This window comes from Protopterus annectens, chromosome 2.part1 (assembly GCF_019279795.1).
Source record: "Protopterus annectens isolate FY-2018-M chromosome 2.part1, PAN1.0, whole genome shotgun sequence".
Classification (NCBI taxonomy): Eukaryota; Metazoa; Chordata; order Ceratodontiformes; family Protopteridae; genus Protopterus; species Protopterus annectens.
Window position 1 is genome coordinate 489,909,180 of NC_056729.1, and position 20,858 is coordinate 489,930,037.

The 20,858-nt window shown below is 40.1% G+C and overlaps 1 protein-coding gene across 1 annotated transcript in view; it reads left to right on the forward strand.

The window, feature by feature from the left end:
- LRRC46 (leucine rich repeat containing 46) overlaps nucleotides 1-20,858 on the forward strand; it is an 805,439-nt gene that overhangs the window by 117,464 nt on the left and 667,117 nt on the right. The window contains exon 3 of the mRNA XM_044062285.1: nucleotides 16,580-16,688. Coding sequence (XP_043918220.1) covers nucleotides 16,580-16,688 — 109 coding nt within the window. The remainder of the gene's footprint in view (nucleotides 1-16,579; nucleotides 16,689-20,858) is intronic.

The window sequence follows — 20,858 nt, forward strand, 5'->3', positions numbered from 1 at the left end:
CCTTGGCCAGTATTTGAAAGCCTAAGGGTGACAGGTGCAAGCTATCTCTTGCAAAGCAACGTGGCTTATCAAGCATGTCATCCCAGGCGGACAGATACTGGATCCCCTTTGAATGACACCAGAAACTTATCCAATTGTTGAAATTGATTATTTTTTCTTTATACTGTGGCATCATTCTTGGTGAGGGCAGGATGCTACTCAGGGTCAGGGTCATACCGGCCTGGGCTACGTGATCAGAGAGCTCTTCCATGTCTCTTTTCATGTAGTCCAGGGAGGTACATCTCAGATCATTCACACCAACATGGACAATGACAGAGTCATATTTGTACTTGTTCTGGAGTGACCTGAGTGCTTGTGTTATGTGGTGGATCCTGGTGCCCGACAGGCAGCTAACTGTAACCTTCTCCTTGTCCAGCCTAGTTAGTGGGACATCAGTGTGCCTGACTATAGAGTCGCCTATTACTAGTGTGTTGGGTATGTTATTTTGCCTTAAGGGCTATGATTGCGTGGCACACTGATTATGTGAAGTATATGTTTCATGGTTTGTGATGGGGTGTGGAGGTTGCTTGGGTGTCTGCTTTGGAGGTCTCTGTTGCTTTTGCAGATTTTTATTTAGAGCCTCAGAGTATGTTTTTGTGTATTTATGTGTGTTATTTGCCGGTGTTGGTTTAGTAGGTCTATGTGAGACTGGTAGTGTGTTGCAAGTATTTTCCTTCTCCTCTTGACTGTCATTTCCAGTCTTGGGTTGAGAGAGCTTTGCCTCCAGTTTGGCTGTATAATTGCATCTCTCGTATATATTAGTATTTGGTGGTAGGAGGAGAGTGTTGTCTGCGTACATGAGGCAGTTGTAACATTGCCTCAAAATGCCCAGATTCACCAGTTGGACTGGAGAGTACACCTGAAACTGCCCTTTGGACATGCCTGAATAGGTAAAGTGAGCTGTTTTACTAATTAGCTGGTAGGGATGAATAGAGAGCCTTGTCTTTCTGGACAGTATAGGGGGTCTAGTGCTAGGGTTAATTAGTGCTTGCTTTGAGTTTTGAGCAAGTGCTGGGCTGTAAAATTAATGGTTTGAGTGCTTAAGTTGAAAGTTTGTCTTGTTCCAAGGGAAAAATTGAAGAGCAGAATTTGTGGAGGTGGGAATAGTTTAACCCTAGCTAACCGGCACTGTCTGACGCACACAACCACGCAAATGTGGTTTTTATAGCAGGGAAATGAAAGAGATAGATACTAACCCAAAATGGCCAATATACTACTAACTTCTGGGCTACAGCAAACAAGATGCACACATTTCAGAAAGAAACAGATCAAATAAGCAGGCACAATAAGCCTTTAACCAGAAATTCCCAGCTCAGAAGGGCAGAATCTAGCCTCTCCTCCCACAAGAGTGCAGACTACAAACCTTCTTAATGTAAAATAACTGGCCTGAAGCCCAAGTGCTTAAATCAGAACTATTGTGCTTTTAGAATAACAGACAGTGAGACTTCAATCAGCAATTCCCAACTTAGAAGGATGTAAGCTACCTGTCCTGCCACAACAATGCAGTCCACAAACCTTCTTAATATAAATCAACTGGTTTGAAGCCCAAGTGCTTAAACCAAAAGGCTTAGAATAACAGTTACAATTTAATCAGGCTACTACCAAGCAGTAATAACTGCAGCAGAATAATACAATTGAGTACTTTTAAGAAGAAGCACAAGCAAAATAAGGTAATAAAGTGGGAAGAAACACAATTACAGTAAAAGCAGATGAATAAAGTGCAATTTATTGTTATATATAACAATAGAAAATGAGCAACCTGATTTAAACAATTTAATATATATATATAAAGCACTTTGTCTATTCAGTATCTTCACAAATCCTTATCTGTTTAAAAACTTTAATTTGTCTCTGTTAGTGCTTGCTGTGTTGTAGGCTATTGTGTAAACTGAAACATCTCCACTGTGTAATTATCTCTTGGCTAGTGGGGGCTGGTTCTTTTGTGTTCTTGTAAAAAAAAAAAGTTTCTGTCTTTTGCACACAGTGCAGACTAGAGAGGTTGTTGACTGCAACTGAGCTACAAAATATAAGTATCTTGATTTTTTTTGATTATTTTTACAGATTACTGTTTTTACAATTTAATATATATATAAAGCACTTTGTCTATTCAGTATCTTCACAAATCCTTATCTGTTTAAAAACTTTCATTTGTCTCTGTTAGTGCTTGCTGTGTTGTAGGCTATTTTATCCCACCCTCCCTACCTGTTGGTGTCTTGCTCTTATACTTGGTGGCTTTGCAGTTGCCCGCCCCTACTGTGACACACCTCCCAGTCTAGTGTCATTAGCTCATTCTGCTTAATACAGAGAGAACATTTGATAAGGCCTTCTGTTCCTCCTTTTTCCCTTTCAAAAAGTAAAACAAAACTTTTTTTTTCTCTTTCGCCTGAACCTTCTTGTGTTCTGACTGTCCTTCTCAAACATTTTGGAAATATACAGTATATTTCAGAGCATTTGTTATAACTGTATTTGCTATAACTGATTTAAGTATTTTTTCTGGCTTTTTGATTATTTACTGCTTAGCGACTGCATTTTAGCCTGTTTATACAGCTCTGCATTCTATTTAAACTGTCTTTGTGTTGATTAACTGTTTTGCACTTTTAAAAAGTTAGTTGTTGCTTAATTTTACCTGTAGGCTTTTGTGTTGATTAACTGTTTTGCACTTTTAAAAAGTTATTTGTTGCTGAATTTTTACCTGTGGGCTAACACACTCAAGTGTGCCAGCCGCTTTGATGCATTTATAGCATTTACTGTCTGTTTTCTTCTGTTTTCTGCAAAAAAAAAAAAAAAATCTTGTTTTCCCGCCTTACTGAACTAGAATAGTCCAGTCTTCAGAGTTTTCTGATCTCTGGGCTTTGTCTTGGTTCCTGTGCTATTCCATATACTTATTTGGATAAAAGGAAGCGTCTTTGTTCACCAGTGGGAGTGGGGAGCACTGAGCGGCCTATTTGTCCCTAGAGCAGTGGTTCCAGCCAGAAACTTGTGGTCTATTGGCCATTTTGTGTCAATTCCTTGCTCTTTTCAGCCCCTGTAATAAAGCCCGCTTTAGCTTTTTTTGTATTCAACTCAACACAGCTCCTCGTGGTGTCCTGCAGAGTTATACAAGCAGCAGAGAGCAAGAGTGTGACTTTTTCCTGATTTAAGTATTTTTTTCTGGCTTTTGATTATTTACTGCTTAGCGACTGCATTTTCGCCTGTTCATAGAGCTCTGCATTCTATTTAAACTGTTTTTGTGTTGATTAACTGTTTTGCACTTTTAAAAAGTTATTTGTTGCTTAATTTTACCTGTAGGCTAACACACTCAAGTGTGCTAGCCGTTTAAAAGCATTTATAGCATTTACTGTCTGTTTTTCCTCTTTTTCTGCAAAAAAAAAAAAAATCTTGTTTTCCCGCCTTACTGAACTAGAATAGTCCAGTCTTCAGAGTTTGCTGATCTCTGGGCTTTGGCTTGGTTCCTGTGCTATTCCATATCCTTATTTGGATAAAGGGAAGCTTCTTTGTTCACCAGTGGGAGTGGGGAGCACTGAGCAGCCTATTTGTCCCTAGAGCAGTGGTTCCAGCCAGAAACTTGTAGTCTATTGCCATTTTGGGTCAATTCCCAGCTCTTTTCAACCCCCTGCTATAAAGCCCGCTTTAGCTGCGCTTTAGGTGATTTAGCGGAGTTGCCCATAGAGCACCATCGGGCAGCCGGTTAAACAAGGTTAAACTATTTCTGGCTCCGTAAAGTCTGCTTTTCAATTTTTCCCTTAGAACTTCTCTACTTGCAATCTAAACAGTCTATTCTCTATCTCAAAAGCTCAGCACTTGCTCCTAAAGCATTTTTATATAGGTAAAGCTCAGCACTTGCTCCTAAAGCATTTTTATATAGGTAAAGTACTTGTATACTAAACAAAGTACTACATTAGCCTAGAATCCCCTTGAGTACCCATTTCCCTATAGGTCCCTTCTGACTCAGTTACACAGCAAACTTTTTCTCTTTTTCTAGCATGTCGAAGGGTCAGTTGCTAGCGTCCTCTCCTGTTCAGCTGGTGAATCTGGGCATCTTGAGGCAATGTTACAATTGCCTCATGTACACAGACAACCCACTCCTTCTCCCACAAAACACAAATACATGTGAGAGATGCAACTATATAGCCAAACTGGAGGCTGAGCTCTCTCAACTCAGGACTGGCAAGACCAGACAGGAGGAGAAGGAAACCACGACACCACAAACCCAGTTTCACATAGAACTATCACAACTGCAAAACAAACACATAAACACACAAAGACATACTCGGAGGCACTGATCAAAATCTACCAAAACTACAGAGGCCTCCAAAGCAGACACACAAGCAACTGCCACCTCAAGACATAAGACATGCAACACATAGTTCTCAAAGTCAGTGTGCTAAACAGTCACAGCCCTTAAGGCCAAACGCAATGCCAGACACACTTGTTATAGGTGACTCCATAGTCAGACACACTGACGTCCCACTCACCAGACTGAATAAGGAAAAGATCACAGTAAGCTGCCTGTCAGGCGCTAGAATCCGCCACATAACACAAGCACTCAGGTCACTCCACAGCAAGTACAAGTATGACTCAGTCATTGTCCATGCCGGTGTGAACGACCTGAGACGTACCTCCCTGGACTACATGAAAAGAGACATAGAGGAGCTCTCAGATTATGTAGCCCAGGCCGGTATGACCCTGACCCTGAGCAGTATCCTACCCTCACCAAGAATGATGCCACAATACAGAGACAAAATGATCAGCTTTAATAATTGGCTTAATTACTGGTGTCAATCTAAGGGGATCCAATGTCTGTCTGCCTGGGATGACATGTTTGACAAGTCACGCTGCTTCGCAAGGGACGGCTTGCACCTGTCACCCCTGGGCTTCCGGATATTGGCAAAGGCTCTTGCCACCCCCATAGTGCCTTTTTAGGCAAGGCTCAAATGATAAACCTACCACCCTAGAAAACAAAAATGGAGAAAAACTAAGGGTAATACTGCTTAATGCCAGAAGTCTAAACCTCAAGATGCACGCCCTCGAAGCCCTCCTCAGTATGGAGAACATCAATGTCTGTGCTGTGACTGAAACCTGGTTCAAGGCTCCTGAGAGCACCCCAGCACTATCAGGTTATACCTCATATCATGCTCCGCCCCAAAATCCGGACCGAACCACAAAAGGAGGGGAGTATCCATATTCATAAAGGATACCCACACCTCCAGGTTAGTGGCAATGCACGAAGCATCGGAGACCATCCAGGTGCAATTAACCATAGGTAAAACTGCCCTACAGTTTGTAACATGCTACAGACCACCTTCTCAAACTCAGGAAACCCACACAGCCTTCCTGAAGACACTGGAGAGTATGAATGTCTCTCCAAACACCATCATATTGGGTGACTTCAACTACCCAAACATAGACTGGGAACATTACTCAAGCCCCAACACCCTAGCCCAAAGGTTCCTTGAGTTCATAAACTCAAATGCTATGGAACAACTAGTCACCATTCCCACAAGAGGAGAAAATATACTAGACCTGATCATCACAAACATGGGGACAAAATGCTCCACACCGAAGTATATCCCTCATTGGTGAGATCAGACCATAAATTAATCTCACTGGAGATCCACATCCCGCCCCCACCCCAACAAAAGACCACAGTGAAGAACTTCTCAAAAGCAAACTTCACACTTCTTAAGACTGGAGTGGTATCCTTCAAGGCCCCCGAGCCAGTGGAGACCACAACCCACGCTGCTGAAACCCTTACAAATGCCTTCTACGAGCACCTCCAGGAATGTATGGATCAAGCAATCCCTAATAAAATCAAGACCCTTTCCACCAAAGGCAGGCGCTCGGTCTGGTGGACTCCAGCCATAAACAAACTCTACAGCAAGAGGAGAAAGCTACTGCATGACAGAGCAAAATCCCTAAATGGGAAGGCATCTCTGATCAATACTAGCAAAAAACTACGATCACTCATAAAATCATCCAAGGCCAACTTTGAGAGAAAAATCGCTAATGACACAAAAGACAATCATAAAGCCTTCTTTAGCTATGTTAGAAACCTGGGTGGAAACTCCCAGATATGCTCAGAATTAGTCCAAAATGATAAAAAAATCACTGAACCCACAGACATTGCCAACATACTGGCAGACAGGTTCAGTGCAAATTTCTCCCCTCCCTCCCCCCCAAAAGGAGAAATATCTATCCCACCAGAGTCTAGCCTCCCAAACATCTCAGATGCCCAGGTGAGAGCTGCTCTCTCTAAAGCAAAAAACACAGCATCAATGGGACCGGACGGTGTCCCCGGCTGTGTGCTACACAAACTCAATGAGGAACTAAACCCACACATAAGGCTGCTGTTTAATCTTAGCCTTACTACAGGATATGTACCCAAAGAATGGCGTACAGCAACTGTGGTCCCACTCCACAAAGACGGTGCTTCTACGGACCCTTTACCGCCCCATAATCTTGACGAGCCTTGTCTGCAAAGCTATGGAGAGGATCATAATGGAACTCATAAATAAAGACATTGGGGACCTACAGACACTGGATCCTACCCAATTTGGCTTTGTCAAGGGCAGATCCTGCCTCTTGAACTTGTTCGACTTTTTCGAAACAGTCACTAAGGCCATTGATGAGGGTAAGGCAGTTCACACAGCCTACCTTTACCTAGCAAAAGCGTTCGACACAATACCCCACTCAGGCATCATAGAAAAGCTCACCAGCTTAGATGTAAACCCATATGTCACAAGATGGGTTGCAAACTGGCTCAAGGACAGAACACACAGGGTTAGAGTTGCTGGTGCCATGTCAGACTCTAAGCCGGTCACGAGCGGTGTCCCACAGGGCTCAGTCCTGGGCCCCCTCTTGTTCGGCATTTATTTTTCTGAAGTGCAGGCAAACATAGGGGGATTGTGGCTGACAAAATTTGCAGATGACTGCAAACTGGGCACCATAATTGACACTCCATCAGACACAAACATCCTCCAGAAAGGTCTCATAGAAATGGATAACTGGTGCCAGAGCCATGGCCTTAAGCTAAATGCCAAAAAATGTATAGTCCTACCCTTTGGGAAAAACAAGGTAACCCTAATTACCACATAAGTGGTAATCCATTAAACACGGAAGAAGTTATCAGGGACCTGGGGACCCAAGTTGACAGTAACCTCTCTTTGACACTCACATTGCCAAAGTGGTTAGGAAGACCTTCTACATTGCCCACCTGATCATGAAGGGATTCACATCCAGATCAGGAGAGGTCATTGTACCCTGTACTCTTCACTTATCAGACCAATGATTGAGTACAACGCCCATTCGAATGTACCTTACCCGACACCTGCAGCAGTTGGAAAGACCCCAAAAGTTCCTCACCAAAAGGATAAAGGCTCAAACATATGTCATACGATGCCCGACTGAAGAAACTCCAGCTCTATTCAGTCACATACCGCCTGCTCAGAGGTGATCTGTGCCTGACATACAAGGCCATGTCCAACCCGGAATTAATGGACATGCTCCACCTCAAAAATCCAAATCCACCAGAGCCACGAGAGCAAGAGACTTAAACCTCAACACGGATATAAATAGGACGTGCTGGAGGGACAGATTCATCACCCAGAGACTCCCTACACTATGGAACAGAATCCCAGTCCATGTGAGGCAGAGCCCCTCACTGACTCTGTTCAAGAGAAATCTTGACGAGTGGATGGGAGATCGTAGGTTTACCCCGGGAATCATCTCTGTATCACTGCTGGACAGAGGCACAGCAAACTAATGGGTATAGTATTCTCATCCTAAGGGGTGGTGAAAGCCACACACACTCTGGCTAGGCTTATAAATGCCCTAGGGCAGATAGCCTAGTATGAACCTATGAACCTATAAACAAATTACCCAATTAACCAGTAAAAAAACTCAAAACTGAGCCCTATTCCAGCAGTCTTAAATCTGACAAGTTCTAACCACACACTCCTGCCACTAGGGTGCAGGGGAACCTTCTCCAAAAAAGATTGCCTGGATTAGTGCTCAAGTTATACGAACAAAGCTAGATTCAGCAGGCCTGAATCTAGTCTATGCTACAGCAGACAAGGCACACCAGTATCAGAAAAACAGTTCAAATGAGCAGGCACAGTAAGCCTTTAACCAGAAATTCCCAGCCAGTAGGGAAGAATATTGTTTCTCCTCCCACAAGAGTGCAGACCACAAACCTTCTTAATGTAAAATAACTGGCCTGGAGCCCAAGTGTTTAAACCAGAACTAATACACTTTTAGATTAACAGACACTGAGCCTTCAATCAGCAATTCCCAACTTAGAAGGATGTAAGCTACCTGTCCTGCCACAACAGTGCAGACCACAAACCTTCTTAATGTAAAACAACTGGTCTGAAGCCCAACTGCAGTAACCAAAAGACTTATAATAACAGTTACAATTTAATCAGGCTACTACTAAGCAGTAATAAATGCAGCAGAATAAACACAATTGAGTACTTTTAAGAAGAGGCAAAAGCAAAATAAGGTGATAAAGTAGGAACAAACACAAATACAGTAAAAGCAGATAAAGTGCAAATTGTTGTTTTTGCTTTTTTTATATATATAACAATAGAAAACAAGCAAACTGATTTGAACAAATTACCCAATTAACCGGTTAAAAAACATCAGAACTGAGTCCTGTTCCAACAGTCTTCAATCAGACAAGTTCAGGACCTAAGTGGGTATGCCTACTCAAATGTTCTCTCTGTATTAGGCAGGATGAGCTAATGAGACTAGACTATGATAGAGCTGGGGTAGGGCTGAACAGATGGGAATGGTAGGAGTGTCTGAAATCAAAATATGATCTCACTGTACTCGGTTGAGTAAGCAAATGAGATGGGCCCAGGAGGAGTGTTCAAACGCAAATTTACAGGAGGGGCGGTCAATTCCAAAGCTACCAAGATTAATACCACAACAAGAACAGGGTGGGTGGGGAAAACTAACTGCAGACACTAACTGCAGACAGGGAGAGAAGAGAACTAACTGCAGACAGGAGAGAACAGAGAGAGAGCTCACAATTTTCAGTAAACAAATAAGCAGATAAATGCAGTACTGTTTTTAACGCAATATTCAATGAAGCAATAAACAGAAAAAATAAAATTCAGTACTATCTTATAACACTGCAAGTTTGTACTTATCTCAGCTTGTAATAAAGTTGATGTAGGGTATGCAAAAGCTAACCAAACAGCTCAAGTATGCAACTATTCAGCAGAAATCTTCTGGTGGATCAGCAGAAGTCTTCTGGAGGATCTCAGAGAAGACGTAGTGGAGGGAGGCTTAGAATGTCTTTTGGTGGTGACCTGTCTAGGAAGGGAGAAGGAAGCTTGGATGAAATCGGACCCAATAGAAGTGGCAGATTCAGATCCAAGGGAACCTTGGTTTTTGAACTGTTTTATCCAAGGGCGACGGATCTGACTTTTTATGAAGTTTAGCAGGAGGCTGTGTAGAAGGATCTGATGTTGATGCTGAAGATCAGCCTGGAGATGTTTTTTGGGACTCCTTTTCTTTAGGCAAAGTATCTGCCTTAGTTTTGTTCAGGACCTAGACAGTATACACATTCATTGTGGGCATCTGAGTTGGGAAGATTGTGCCCACAGGAAACACATTTTTTGAAACCAGAGGGTTTGTCTGACATATTAGCAAAACCAATAAAATGCAAAAAAGCAACAACCAACTTTGCTAGGCTGGAGAAAGGCAAAACACTACTCTATAAAGCTATAAAGAACGATTTTTTTATTGAATAATAAAGAGAGAAGAAAGAAAGAAAGGAAGGGAAAAATTACCAACAATGGTAGAAGTAGTACTCAGAAGAGTACAGTGAGATACCAGCAATGGTACTGAGAGAAGTACCAAAAAATGGTAGCTAAAAACCATAAAGAATAAACTAATTCAGTAGATTATAGGTGGGAGGAAGAAGAAAGGTACAAGGAAACTTAAATTAACTCATGACGCAAGTGGAAAATGGATAATATCCAAACAACGCTTGAGGGCTAAGTAATCCATGTCTGATACCTAATGGCAGCAAACGAGGTCTGAGGTAGTTTAGGTTGGTGAGGCATTGTGGGTAAAGGAAGGAGCTCAAGAGTTCTAGGATCCAATGATCTGGTAAAAGCAGATGGATTGGATCTGAGTGTCTGATCTGAACCCATCAGTTGAGGAATGAATGAAAAGGACAGCATCAAATCTCATTTTATATTTGTCCAAATTTTATCCTTACATAAAATTTTATGGGAGGTTTGTGGATGATATGTTTTTACTTTTGGAAGGGGAACCTCAACGATTTGATGAATGTATGGTATACATTAACAATACTACTGGATTTTTTGAAATGTACTCATGAAAAGAATGATTAAGTGATTCACTTTTTGGATCTGATGATATATAAAACCTTAGTGGATAGAAAATTTGTATCATCCATCTATCATAAACCTATATTTCTAATTCTTATTTGTTTTTCAATAGTTATTACCCATAAAACAAAAATATAGTTTGGTTAAGGGACAAATGGTTAGACTTTCCCAGATGATATAAGAGCAAAACATATTTTTTACTGAAATGAAAATTCTTAAAATAATTGTTATTTGAAAGAGGTTACCCAATTAGGTCTCATTGAGAAGGTAGAAAATGAAGTATTAAACAAAAGGAAGCCTTCATTTAAACCTATTCTAAAAGGGTGTGTTTTATATAACAATGACAACATGGATGTTTAAAAAAATTGATAGAACAATGGTTCTACTTTTTAGCCACTGTAGTGGAAAAATCAAATCAGAAATTATGCTTAAAAATTGGTGAACATGGATTAATTCCCAGACTGGTTTAATAAATAAACTGGTTGGTGATATTAAATTTATTTTTAAGAGAGATAAAAATTAAAAAAAAAAACTTCCTGGAATTAGGCAACAACACCGGGGGGGGGGGGGGGCTGCTTTTTTAGATGAATAGGTGTGGAACATGCCCCTGTTGTTAATTTATTAATACAGTGGATCAAACAGAAGTGGTTAATTACCTGAGGATGATTTATTTTAGAATAATTCTAACTGTAGTACTGCAGGGGTAGTCTGTTTAGCATTTTATATAGTCAAAACTGAGAGACCCCTAAGATGACATATTTCATAGTTACAAGCATCTATATAGTTTACACAAGGAGGGTGTTAATAATGCATTTTATAAGCATTCTAAATTTTGTTCCAGTTTCAATAAATTTGTTGTTTTTTTTTTTTATTTTGGAGAAAGTCCCACACCCATTAAAAGGAGATGATTGTTAAGCTATCCCCAGCAGTATCAGAAGGAAGCATTGTTTTAATTTTATTAATTTATTACACAGGTAAGCTTATAAGACGTGTCCCTTTTCAGATGTGACCTGAGAGTAATGCCTGCCTAAGTGACTTGCTCAGTCACACAGCAGGCAAATGGAGTTGGCAGAAATCAAGCCTTTTACTCTTGACTATAGGAAGCAGCTAGTTAATAGCTCAGCTGTACTCCTGTATGTTAACTGCTATATTTATACAAGTAAATTTACATAGCTTGACTATTGCTGTACATTATTTTTCATATATTACTGAGAGGATTGGATGGATACTGAGTGCAAACTCTTGTTACCTGCAGGAATCATTTACATTTATATTTGTAAGGTGTCCCTTTAGTAGCTTGCTAAAGTGTATGAGTTTTCTGGCCTTATGCATTTTGTTTGGTACTGTTTTCCAAGCCAGAGGGGCTTTTTTGTGAAAATCTCTTTCAATTGTTGCCAGAGTGTATGCTGGGATGTATAGCTATTGTTTGTCCTGTCCTTAAGTCATAATTTCTTCCTTTGTCTAGCAGTGCTGACTTCGAGGGAAGACAGTAGCTTTCATTTAGTAGCTTATTGGTACAAGGGAACAATGATAGGCAGCTGATCACAAGGACCATTAGTTGCCTAATAGTATACACCTTTAAAATGGTATACTTAAACATTTTTATAAGTCTATTTAATAAAAAAAATGAGCTGTAGTTTCAACTGGTAACCACTTGCCTCTTTGTATAGTAATACAGCTGTGCTCTTTAATATATGACTAGTATAAATACCCGAGTATTTCGCTTTCTGTTGTTTATAGTGTGGCAGCATACCTTTCAACCTTCAGATAATGAATATAGGAACATCCAGCTAAAAATCTGGACATCTATTTAGCATAAAAATTTCCCATTTCCAGTTGAAGTGAGACACTACTCAGAAATGTTTAAAAAACAGAGAGTGACAAATGATGGAAAAATATAACCACATTATCAGAAACAATATAAAATCTGTAGACTTTGATGAACTGTATCGCAACATTCTACTCACAGGATGATGACCATTTGGTTTTGCTTCAGAAAAAGGGAATTGTAAGATGTGTGCCTTCTTTCTTTATTGTTGCCACTAATATGTTGGTGACATAGTGTTTTTTTTCCCTTTGCTAGACAGCTTCAAAAATCACATGATGAGGGTGATTCAGAAAACTGGGAGAAGGGGTAAATCAAGCCTGAAAATAGGGACGTACCTCCAAAAAGAGGGACATCCTAAATCAGGCCTAAAAATAGGAATGTTACTCTAAAATAGAGACAGTTGAGAAGTCTATCAGTGCCAGTGTTTTGTTTATAATTTAGACTGATAAGTGATATTACATTTTCAAGGTGTTTGGTAAGGATGTTTTTGATAAAGGTGTCATGTATTTCTGGGGCGAGTAGTTTATTATGTTACCTTGAGTATTCTTAGGAGTTTGCCTACCTGCTGTTGTATACGTGGGCTAAAGGTTTACCTGTTATTTAAAATAACCCCCAGGTATCGCTGTACTAATGTTATAAGAATGAACATGCCATCTGCCGCTATAGCTTAGTAGCTTACTTTAAGTAAGTGTTTTGTGTGTTCTAAATACTATTGCTGAGGATTTTTTTTTTTTGTGATGACAGCCTTTTGGCAGTGACACAATTCCAGATTTGAACAAAACCATTTTGAAGTTTGCTCACTTTGTAGAATATTTATGGGCACTTTATAAATACAGTATCATCTGAATAAAGTGTGCAGTTGAAGTTTGGAATGTCATAGGGTAGAGTGTTAGTAAGTATGGAGAAAATCAGAAGTCCTAGCCCTGACCCCAGAGGTACCCCTTTAGTTACTTTCCTTGGTTTAGAGAGTGCATTATTTAGGTATTTATTCAGTTCTTTCTTTGAGTTATCTCTGAATCACTAGGTTACCTTCTTCACAAAGCCAATTTTGGTCAAATACTGAAGTAGCAATTGATGGGTCACACTTTTAAAGCTTTGTTTCAGATCTAAGAAATTGGCCCATGTAATAAACTGTTATCTGTATTTTGAAGATTTGGTACATCAGAGTGTATAACCTTGTTAAGGTGCTACAGTTTGGGGCAAAATCCATGTTGCTTATTTGCTAGTATGATATTTTCCAAGAATTTTTATGATAGGGTGGGCATTTTCATTTGGTCTGTAGTAATTGATTAACAAGTGGAATTGGGTAGTATGGATCTGGTTGTGAGTACAAGGCTGATGATATGCAAATAAGGGTTGACTTAGACTGGCACTACCCAGGTGTAGTAGTTTGGGATGTCATATATAGAAGTCCGTACTGCTGTAGTCTGCTTTTTTTTTTGTTTGATTGTTTTTGCAAAAGTTCCTGTATATTTTCCCTTGAGATAGTTTTATTGTAGAAGGGTAAGAAGGAGAGATATTATTTATAAGAAGAGTCACTGGAGTGGGAAAGGGAGTACTGTTAAAGAGTTTAATTGAAGGTGATACTGCAAAAGATATGGTGCCCTTAAGCTTGTTTATATTTTATGTTTCCTTGTATTTTTGATGAAATTTTCAGCAAAAAATTACTGTTACTAATGTTCTTAGACAAAATGTTACTAATGCTCTTAGCCAAAATATTATAGATTTCTTTAGTAGGTTTGTATCTAGTTAGTGTAGGTTGGTAAGTTTGGTCTTATTTGTATTTAAGCTGGTAACCTTTCTCTTTATGTGAAAGATTTCTAGTTTACTTTGATTTTTACTGCCCTTCTTCCATTCTAGCCTAGTTTTTCACTGTTTTTAATTTTTGTTTTAGATCGGCATCTAACCAAGCTGCACTTTTTATTGAGACTCTCTATTTGTGTAGTGGGAAAAGCTGCTTTTTAATTAGGGTAGTATGCTGTAGAATGTAAAGAGTGCATTTATATGATCCTGACATTTATAAACCTGTTCTCAGTTTATAAGTTGCACTCATCTACCCATATGGTTTTGTTTTTTGATTTTAAATTTCTACCTAGAAATGATTAAACAATGGTTGCTTAATGTGTTGAAAGTACCTGTAATACAGATAGTCTAGTCGGGATGCTTGTCTTAAAACAAAAACTGTATCAAACTGCTTGCTACAGTTTAGACCACACACATTATGGAGCTGTCCAGGTTCAGTTTTAAAAGATGTTATTGCATTACAGACAGATCAGGATCAGCTGGTCGCATCCCCAGCACTTTGCGCCCAGGGTAGTTGTCCCTCTCGCCCTGTCGCAGCTTCTCTACTGTCATGAAAACAACCACTGTTAAGCATAAAAATACTGTAACGAGAGGTAATTTCTGATCATTACAAATTGTGACAGAATGTTACCAGTTCAACAGTATGGTTGAGAAATTCTCTTAGCAGTCACAGATAAGAGTAAAATAATCCTAGAGAAGTGAAATTGAAGTGTACATGTCAAGTGGTGGGAGGCAGAAGTGGATAAAAAATGATTCATTTTGATGAAACTGTTTCAATAGTAACAGCAGAAAACAAGGAAAAATCAATACAGTTTAGTTAACATAAATGCAATAGTGTTAAGATAAGAGCAAGCATGGAAAAAAGTTTTTTAGTAACATCTGTAGTATAAATGTACTCAATTAAGTAGCTGTGATATAAGAATCCAGTTAGTAAAATAAGTAAGAAGGGTACCTGTACACTGTCATAACACCTTACAGTATAATGTCTCTATGGAGAAAATATCCAGTATCCAGTATGTACAATTACTGAGCACGGAATGTGAAGGAGAGTAAGTCATGAGTCAAATGAGGGGAAGCCAGGAAGGAGAGAGACAGAAAAGGCAGAAAAATAAAACAAAATACAATAAAATAAAAAAAATGTAGGGAGAACAAGGGGAAAGTGTGGAGCTATCCAGGTTCAGGAGATACATGCAGTACTACAGGAGTTTGGTAAAATGTTTACCATCTGGTGACATACCACATTGACACAGGACCTCAGTAGCCTGTCAAACAAGCCCCTTACAGTTTGCCTGAATAAGTTAAGCAGACCCTGAGAAAGGAACTAACTGCAAGAGATGCTGGATTGTGGTGGTGGTGGTAGTGGGTAATCCAGGATTCCAGTAGTTTATTTCTGTAATAACATGCCTTATGACAAAATATAAACTAATAAATAAACATAGTTTTTTTTAATTCTCAGTAATATACACATTCTTGATATCTAAGCTGAAATCGTCTTATGTTCAAGAAGCAAGCAAGAAAGCAAGTGGAGAGGTGGAGTGAAGTGTTGAGTGGGGGGCCAAATGAGGGGTCCCACCAAAATGGTTTAAATTGGGCCCAGCAGTTGCTAAGGCCAGCCCTGCTTATAATGCCTCTCGTACTGGGAGCATAATACAATTGGTTGCAGAAGGTTCAATCCTGGATCCTTTATCATTTTCCCTTTATATGATCTACCCAGGGGTATGTCTCAGGTTAACTGTATAATATATGCAGATGACCATTTCCTGACGAGGTCCATCAAAATGTCAGCCATTCTGAGCAGTGAACTTCAGAAGGATTACAAAGCTATATGAAACAAACTGACTTTGTAAAAATAAGAAGTCCTTCAATAAACAAAAAATACTGTGATAATATTTTGGACTGCTGGAAAACTAATAGATATCCCTAAGTGCAACATTACAGATCCCCTGGGCACCCCTCTTGCTATCAGTACTGAACCTAGGACTGATTTTAAACCAAAACCTTTCAGTGGGTTAGTATTCTACTAACCCACTGTAACTCAAGTCAGGAAAGTATATGATTTATTACATTCGTAAATGTAATAAATTTATATACTTGCCTTATCTTCTTATATGTTATGTGTGTTTCTTCCCTTTCTTGGAGGTTGTGCTTACTCAGAGGATGATGAACTGAGGAGCACATGGGCTGGCACACTGTCCTAGCCTGATGTGTGATGCTGTGGCATCTACCTGCTGGTGGCACTCAAACCCCTATGTATGGGGATGAGACAAAAACCTTTTACTGAGCTTGAACAGCAGAGGAGAAAATCCCAACAGCTTCCATTGCAGGTTGGTTCATCACAGACCAGATACTGGTGCATAAATATCACTAATTTTATATTTTTTAGGTACATCATTACAATGACTACATGCAAGTAAAGAAAATCCTAATTTTATTAGCTGGCAAGAGTTACATGAGCACAGTTCTCTTGGCTTTGCTAATTAATGGGCTTCTTCATTAGATATATTCCTCCTGCTTCCATATACTTATTCTCATTTTTTTCCTAAAGGTCCCACGCTCTGCTGTCCTTAACAACAGTTCGGCTGGATAGGAAGAACATCACTGTCATTGGTGCGCTAGAAGAGCTAAAAGCCATCCACAGCCTCTACTTGCAACATGTAAGTTTTTTTTTGTAGCTTCTGGAACAGGAAGAAATCTACTTGTTTACTGGATCAATGTATCTTTTCAGACAGATACAACCCAGTAATTGTAAATTTTCAGGTATAAAATGAGGAGTGGGATATTGATGTGCTGGGTATGAGAAGCAGTGAGCTAAACGGGCATTCGGGATCAGGTTAGCAAGCGAGTCCCCTGAACTATATTTCTGTCTACAGTCTTTCCACCCAAATGAGAAATAATTTTCAACAGACTGGCACAATGGAGTGATATCAAAAAATAATAAAGGACAGCCTTCAGGGAAGCAAGATATTCATCAGTTTTGGTATAGCCCTCTAGGGTCATAATTTTTCCATAGCCACTCTGGTGTATTGGCTGTGGCCTATATTTTCAGTTTACACTGAAGTCAGAAGAAAATATGATGTTTTTCCACTAAATCCCATTTCACCAGGATTCTCTGCTTAATGAATAGACACAAATTAAACATTTATTGAAAGGTTTGACCATTCTTTTATACTTGCAAGTAATATAGGTCATATGCTTAAGGTTCTCCCTATGTGACACAGATTTTAGTATGTAATGATTAAGTGGCACATTTTTTATGGATATGTTATTGTATAAGAGCCTGTTTTCCTTAAGACAGTTCCATTTAAATGGGGGGAGAAGAGTGCTACTGCTTCTTAAAATCCATTCATAATGAAGTTTTAATGGCAGATGCACAGCGTGTTTTTTTTTTCTGTATTTGCCGTAATTTTCTACCTGTCAGGAGTACGTCCATTCTCAACAACTCATAGGACCAGGTCAGCAGGTATTCAGACCAATTGGCTATCCAAACTTGTCCATGCTGTTGAGTTGGGGTGTAGTCAGAGAATATACTTTTGTGATTATTTGCTCTTTGCCCTACCCCTCAACCCACTTGGCATTTTAAAAACTTAAATGCCCCCCCCCCCCACTTAACAGCTGTTTGAATCACTTTTCCTCTAAAACCATTAAACAGATATTTTTTCGACATATGAAACTCTTATTGGCGGCATTAATTTAGAAAGTTCTGGACATAGTATGGCCTAAATAAGTCATGGTTTCTCTAAGTAATGTATAGAAAATTGTACTCCGTAGAGTACAATGAGTATGTCTAGTTACTCTCTTGGCTGAGTACTACTTCCCATTCCATAGTATGCCATAGTACTCTTCCTCTGCAAGTCTTCATTTCCACGCAAAGCACTTGGATCATCTTCTAAACAATCTGAACCTGTTTTTTCTAAATATTGCATTTAAAAAGATATTGTGTGTTATTCCTTTTTTTCTTACTTCATATTTGTTTCTGCTGATTGAGTACTATGTTGTTTACTGTTTTTGCTACTTTATTATTTTTGGTTTTGCATGTTGGCATTTTTTGTCAGGTATTTTCAGTTAGCTCTAACAAGCTATTTTAGCCTTTTATATGTCTCTGCATATTAGTTTCCCCCTAGTTGTTTGGGTTTTGCCATTTTCAGAAAAAAAAAAGTTTTTTATGGTCTTATTCCTAGTTGTCTGACTATCTGCTCAGATGCTCATAAAAAGATTTTCTGCTGTTTCTAAAATTTTGGAGTTTGATCCTCTGGCATTTCTATCAGAGGAACTTATGCATATCATTATACTGTTAATTTATTTGATCTGATGTCAGTCTTCACTTGAATGTGGGCTCGAGTCTGAGCCTCAGAACTGACTCTGCCATTTTTCCAGCTCATGCCTCCAGAACTCTCGAGCTAGGCGCTACCCATAACACTTCTCACTAAATTACCTCAGATCTTGTTTGCTGCTTTGTGGTGTCAGACGTGTTCAACCAATCTCTTGAGCCTTGGCAGTGTATTATTGTGAGTTTCTTATATTTTCTGTCTTATCTCTCTCTTTCTATAATTATTTTATATTTCTACCCACTCCTCCCTCATATTTAGTGCGTGCATGACTGTTTTTTTTTTTCCCCACCTCACTTTTTACCATTAGTTAATCTAACATTCCATTGTTGGTGCTTCCTTTCTCTTCTCTTTTACCACAGGGCAATCTCTATTACCATTGATGGTAATTTTACCTCTTTTCCATTCTTTCCTAAAAAAAAAAAACACTTTCTCTTTCTGTCTCTTTTTTGTGTGTGTGTGTGTGTGTGTGTGTGTGTGTGTGTATGTGTGGCTTAGGCCTCTATTTTTTGAATATGGCCAATAACTCTACTAAGGGCACCTCTGGGTTTAAGAGGTGCCAAAAAATGTGATAGAACAATGCCCAATTCAGATGGACACACCTTTTGTGTTTACTGTCTAGGTGCTGTCCATCTCCAGGAGGATTTTGCTGTTTGTCATGGTTTCTCCACTAGAACCTTGACAGAGTAGAGAAACAAGCTTATTTTAAAGAGAATACTAAAGGGTGATTTTGAAGAAGTGCTATCTGGTCCCAAGACTGAAGCCACCTCTTCCTATTCTTCATCTTCATCCAAAACTAAAAAATGATCACATTTGGTTCTGACAAGTTCCTCAGAACTGCCTACAAAATTGACTAGGCCTCCTTCGGTGTCGACTGTATCTTCAGCACCGATAGGTAAAGATGACTTGACTTTGACTCAGACTTCGGTGCAAACATCTGAAGCTTTGGTACCAACTCGACTTGTTATATTACCAAGGATCTCTTACTCCCCATTGGTGGACTCATTTGCTGACCATCCACTAAGTCCTTTTTTGGAACCAACAGCACCTAGGTGTCCATCAGCCTCCTCTATTTGGTCTACTAAGATCCTTTCCGAGTTGGATATTATAAGACTGGTTGACCAGCTCCTGACAGCGAGGGGATTGTTGTTCCAAGCCAACACAGCTCCGGAGCCAGTCCTTCCTCGACACCCATTCAGAGTCCTCCTCTGACACCAGCCGAGATTTTGTAGCACCTAGTACTTATTTTCCTGGCTCCAACTGCATCTGTGCCAGTTACTGCTCCTTCTCTAGCACTGATAATTGCCTTGAGCTCTTCCTGTTTGTCTGAACTAGAGACCTCCCAGGGTTGAGGCTTTGTTGCTGGTTCTGAGGGGCAGGGTTTGACTTCATTACTTTCTGAGCCCTCCATGCTCCTCAGGGCCTTGGCATTCGAAAGCTCAGCCTTGGCTTCTGCCTCAGAGGCAGCTTCTTCGGTGCAGGGTGGGACCATGGTTCCAAAGGAGTCTATTTCAGTTCTGGGCTCCCATCCCTATACGGGGGGGGGGCTACCTTTTGGGCCATGGAGAAGGCTTTGTCTGTTGTGGACTCTGTCTATGCCATCCCTGTTGGGCCAAGTATCTTGTACATCTCTTCGACTGGAGCTTTCTCAGGCTCATCCCTGGGACAGAGGGCACAGAAGCCTCAGGAATGATCCACTGCTGTGATTTTTTCTTTGGATATCTCTCCAGAATATCCCACTGAAGAGTTACCTTTGAAGAAAAAGTGCAAGAGGAAGCACTTGGACTCCCCAAAAGAGTCTTTCACAGAGGATACTGATTTTTATGAAGGGGAAGGTTCCCCTAGGTCGCCCCCTGATGATGTTTCCTTCGGGGACATCCCAGAAATTCTGAAGCAGAAAGGTGGATGGACTTCCCTCCAACCTTCCTCAGAGGAATCTCTATACCTGGAGGCTTTTTGTGCCCAGCCCTCTACCTCTTGGATCTCTCCACTCGCTGACAAGCTTATTAAACTGACCACTCAGCAGGCTTGGAAGATTCCTGCCTCCATCGAGCTGATCCCTAAGAGACCTGACCGGATTCTGTCTGCCCATAAGGATGAACAACATTGGGCCAAGGGTAGTAGATGCCATGGTGATAGCGGCTGCTACCAAAAAGGAACTTGCAGGAGAAAGTCCTAATATTCATCCTCCTAACAAGGAGTCTAGGACTGTGGATAGGTTTGGGAAGCACGTATACACTTCATTGACCTTCGCTTTCAGGTCCTTGAATTATATAGCACACTTCACTAGGTTGCAGAGAGAGCTCATCAAAGAGCTTTCAGACACTCTCACAGGAGCAGTACCTGAAGGGGTCCGAGATAAGGTTACCTCTCAGCTTGCAACCCTTGAATCAAGTTCCAGTTTGTCCATGAGGCTAATTGCTCATGCATCTGAAGAGATGACAAGAGCAGCAGGTTCAGATGTAGTCATCAGGAGACGCACCTGGATGTGCTTGCGTT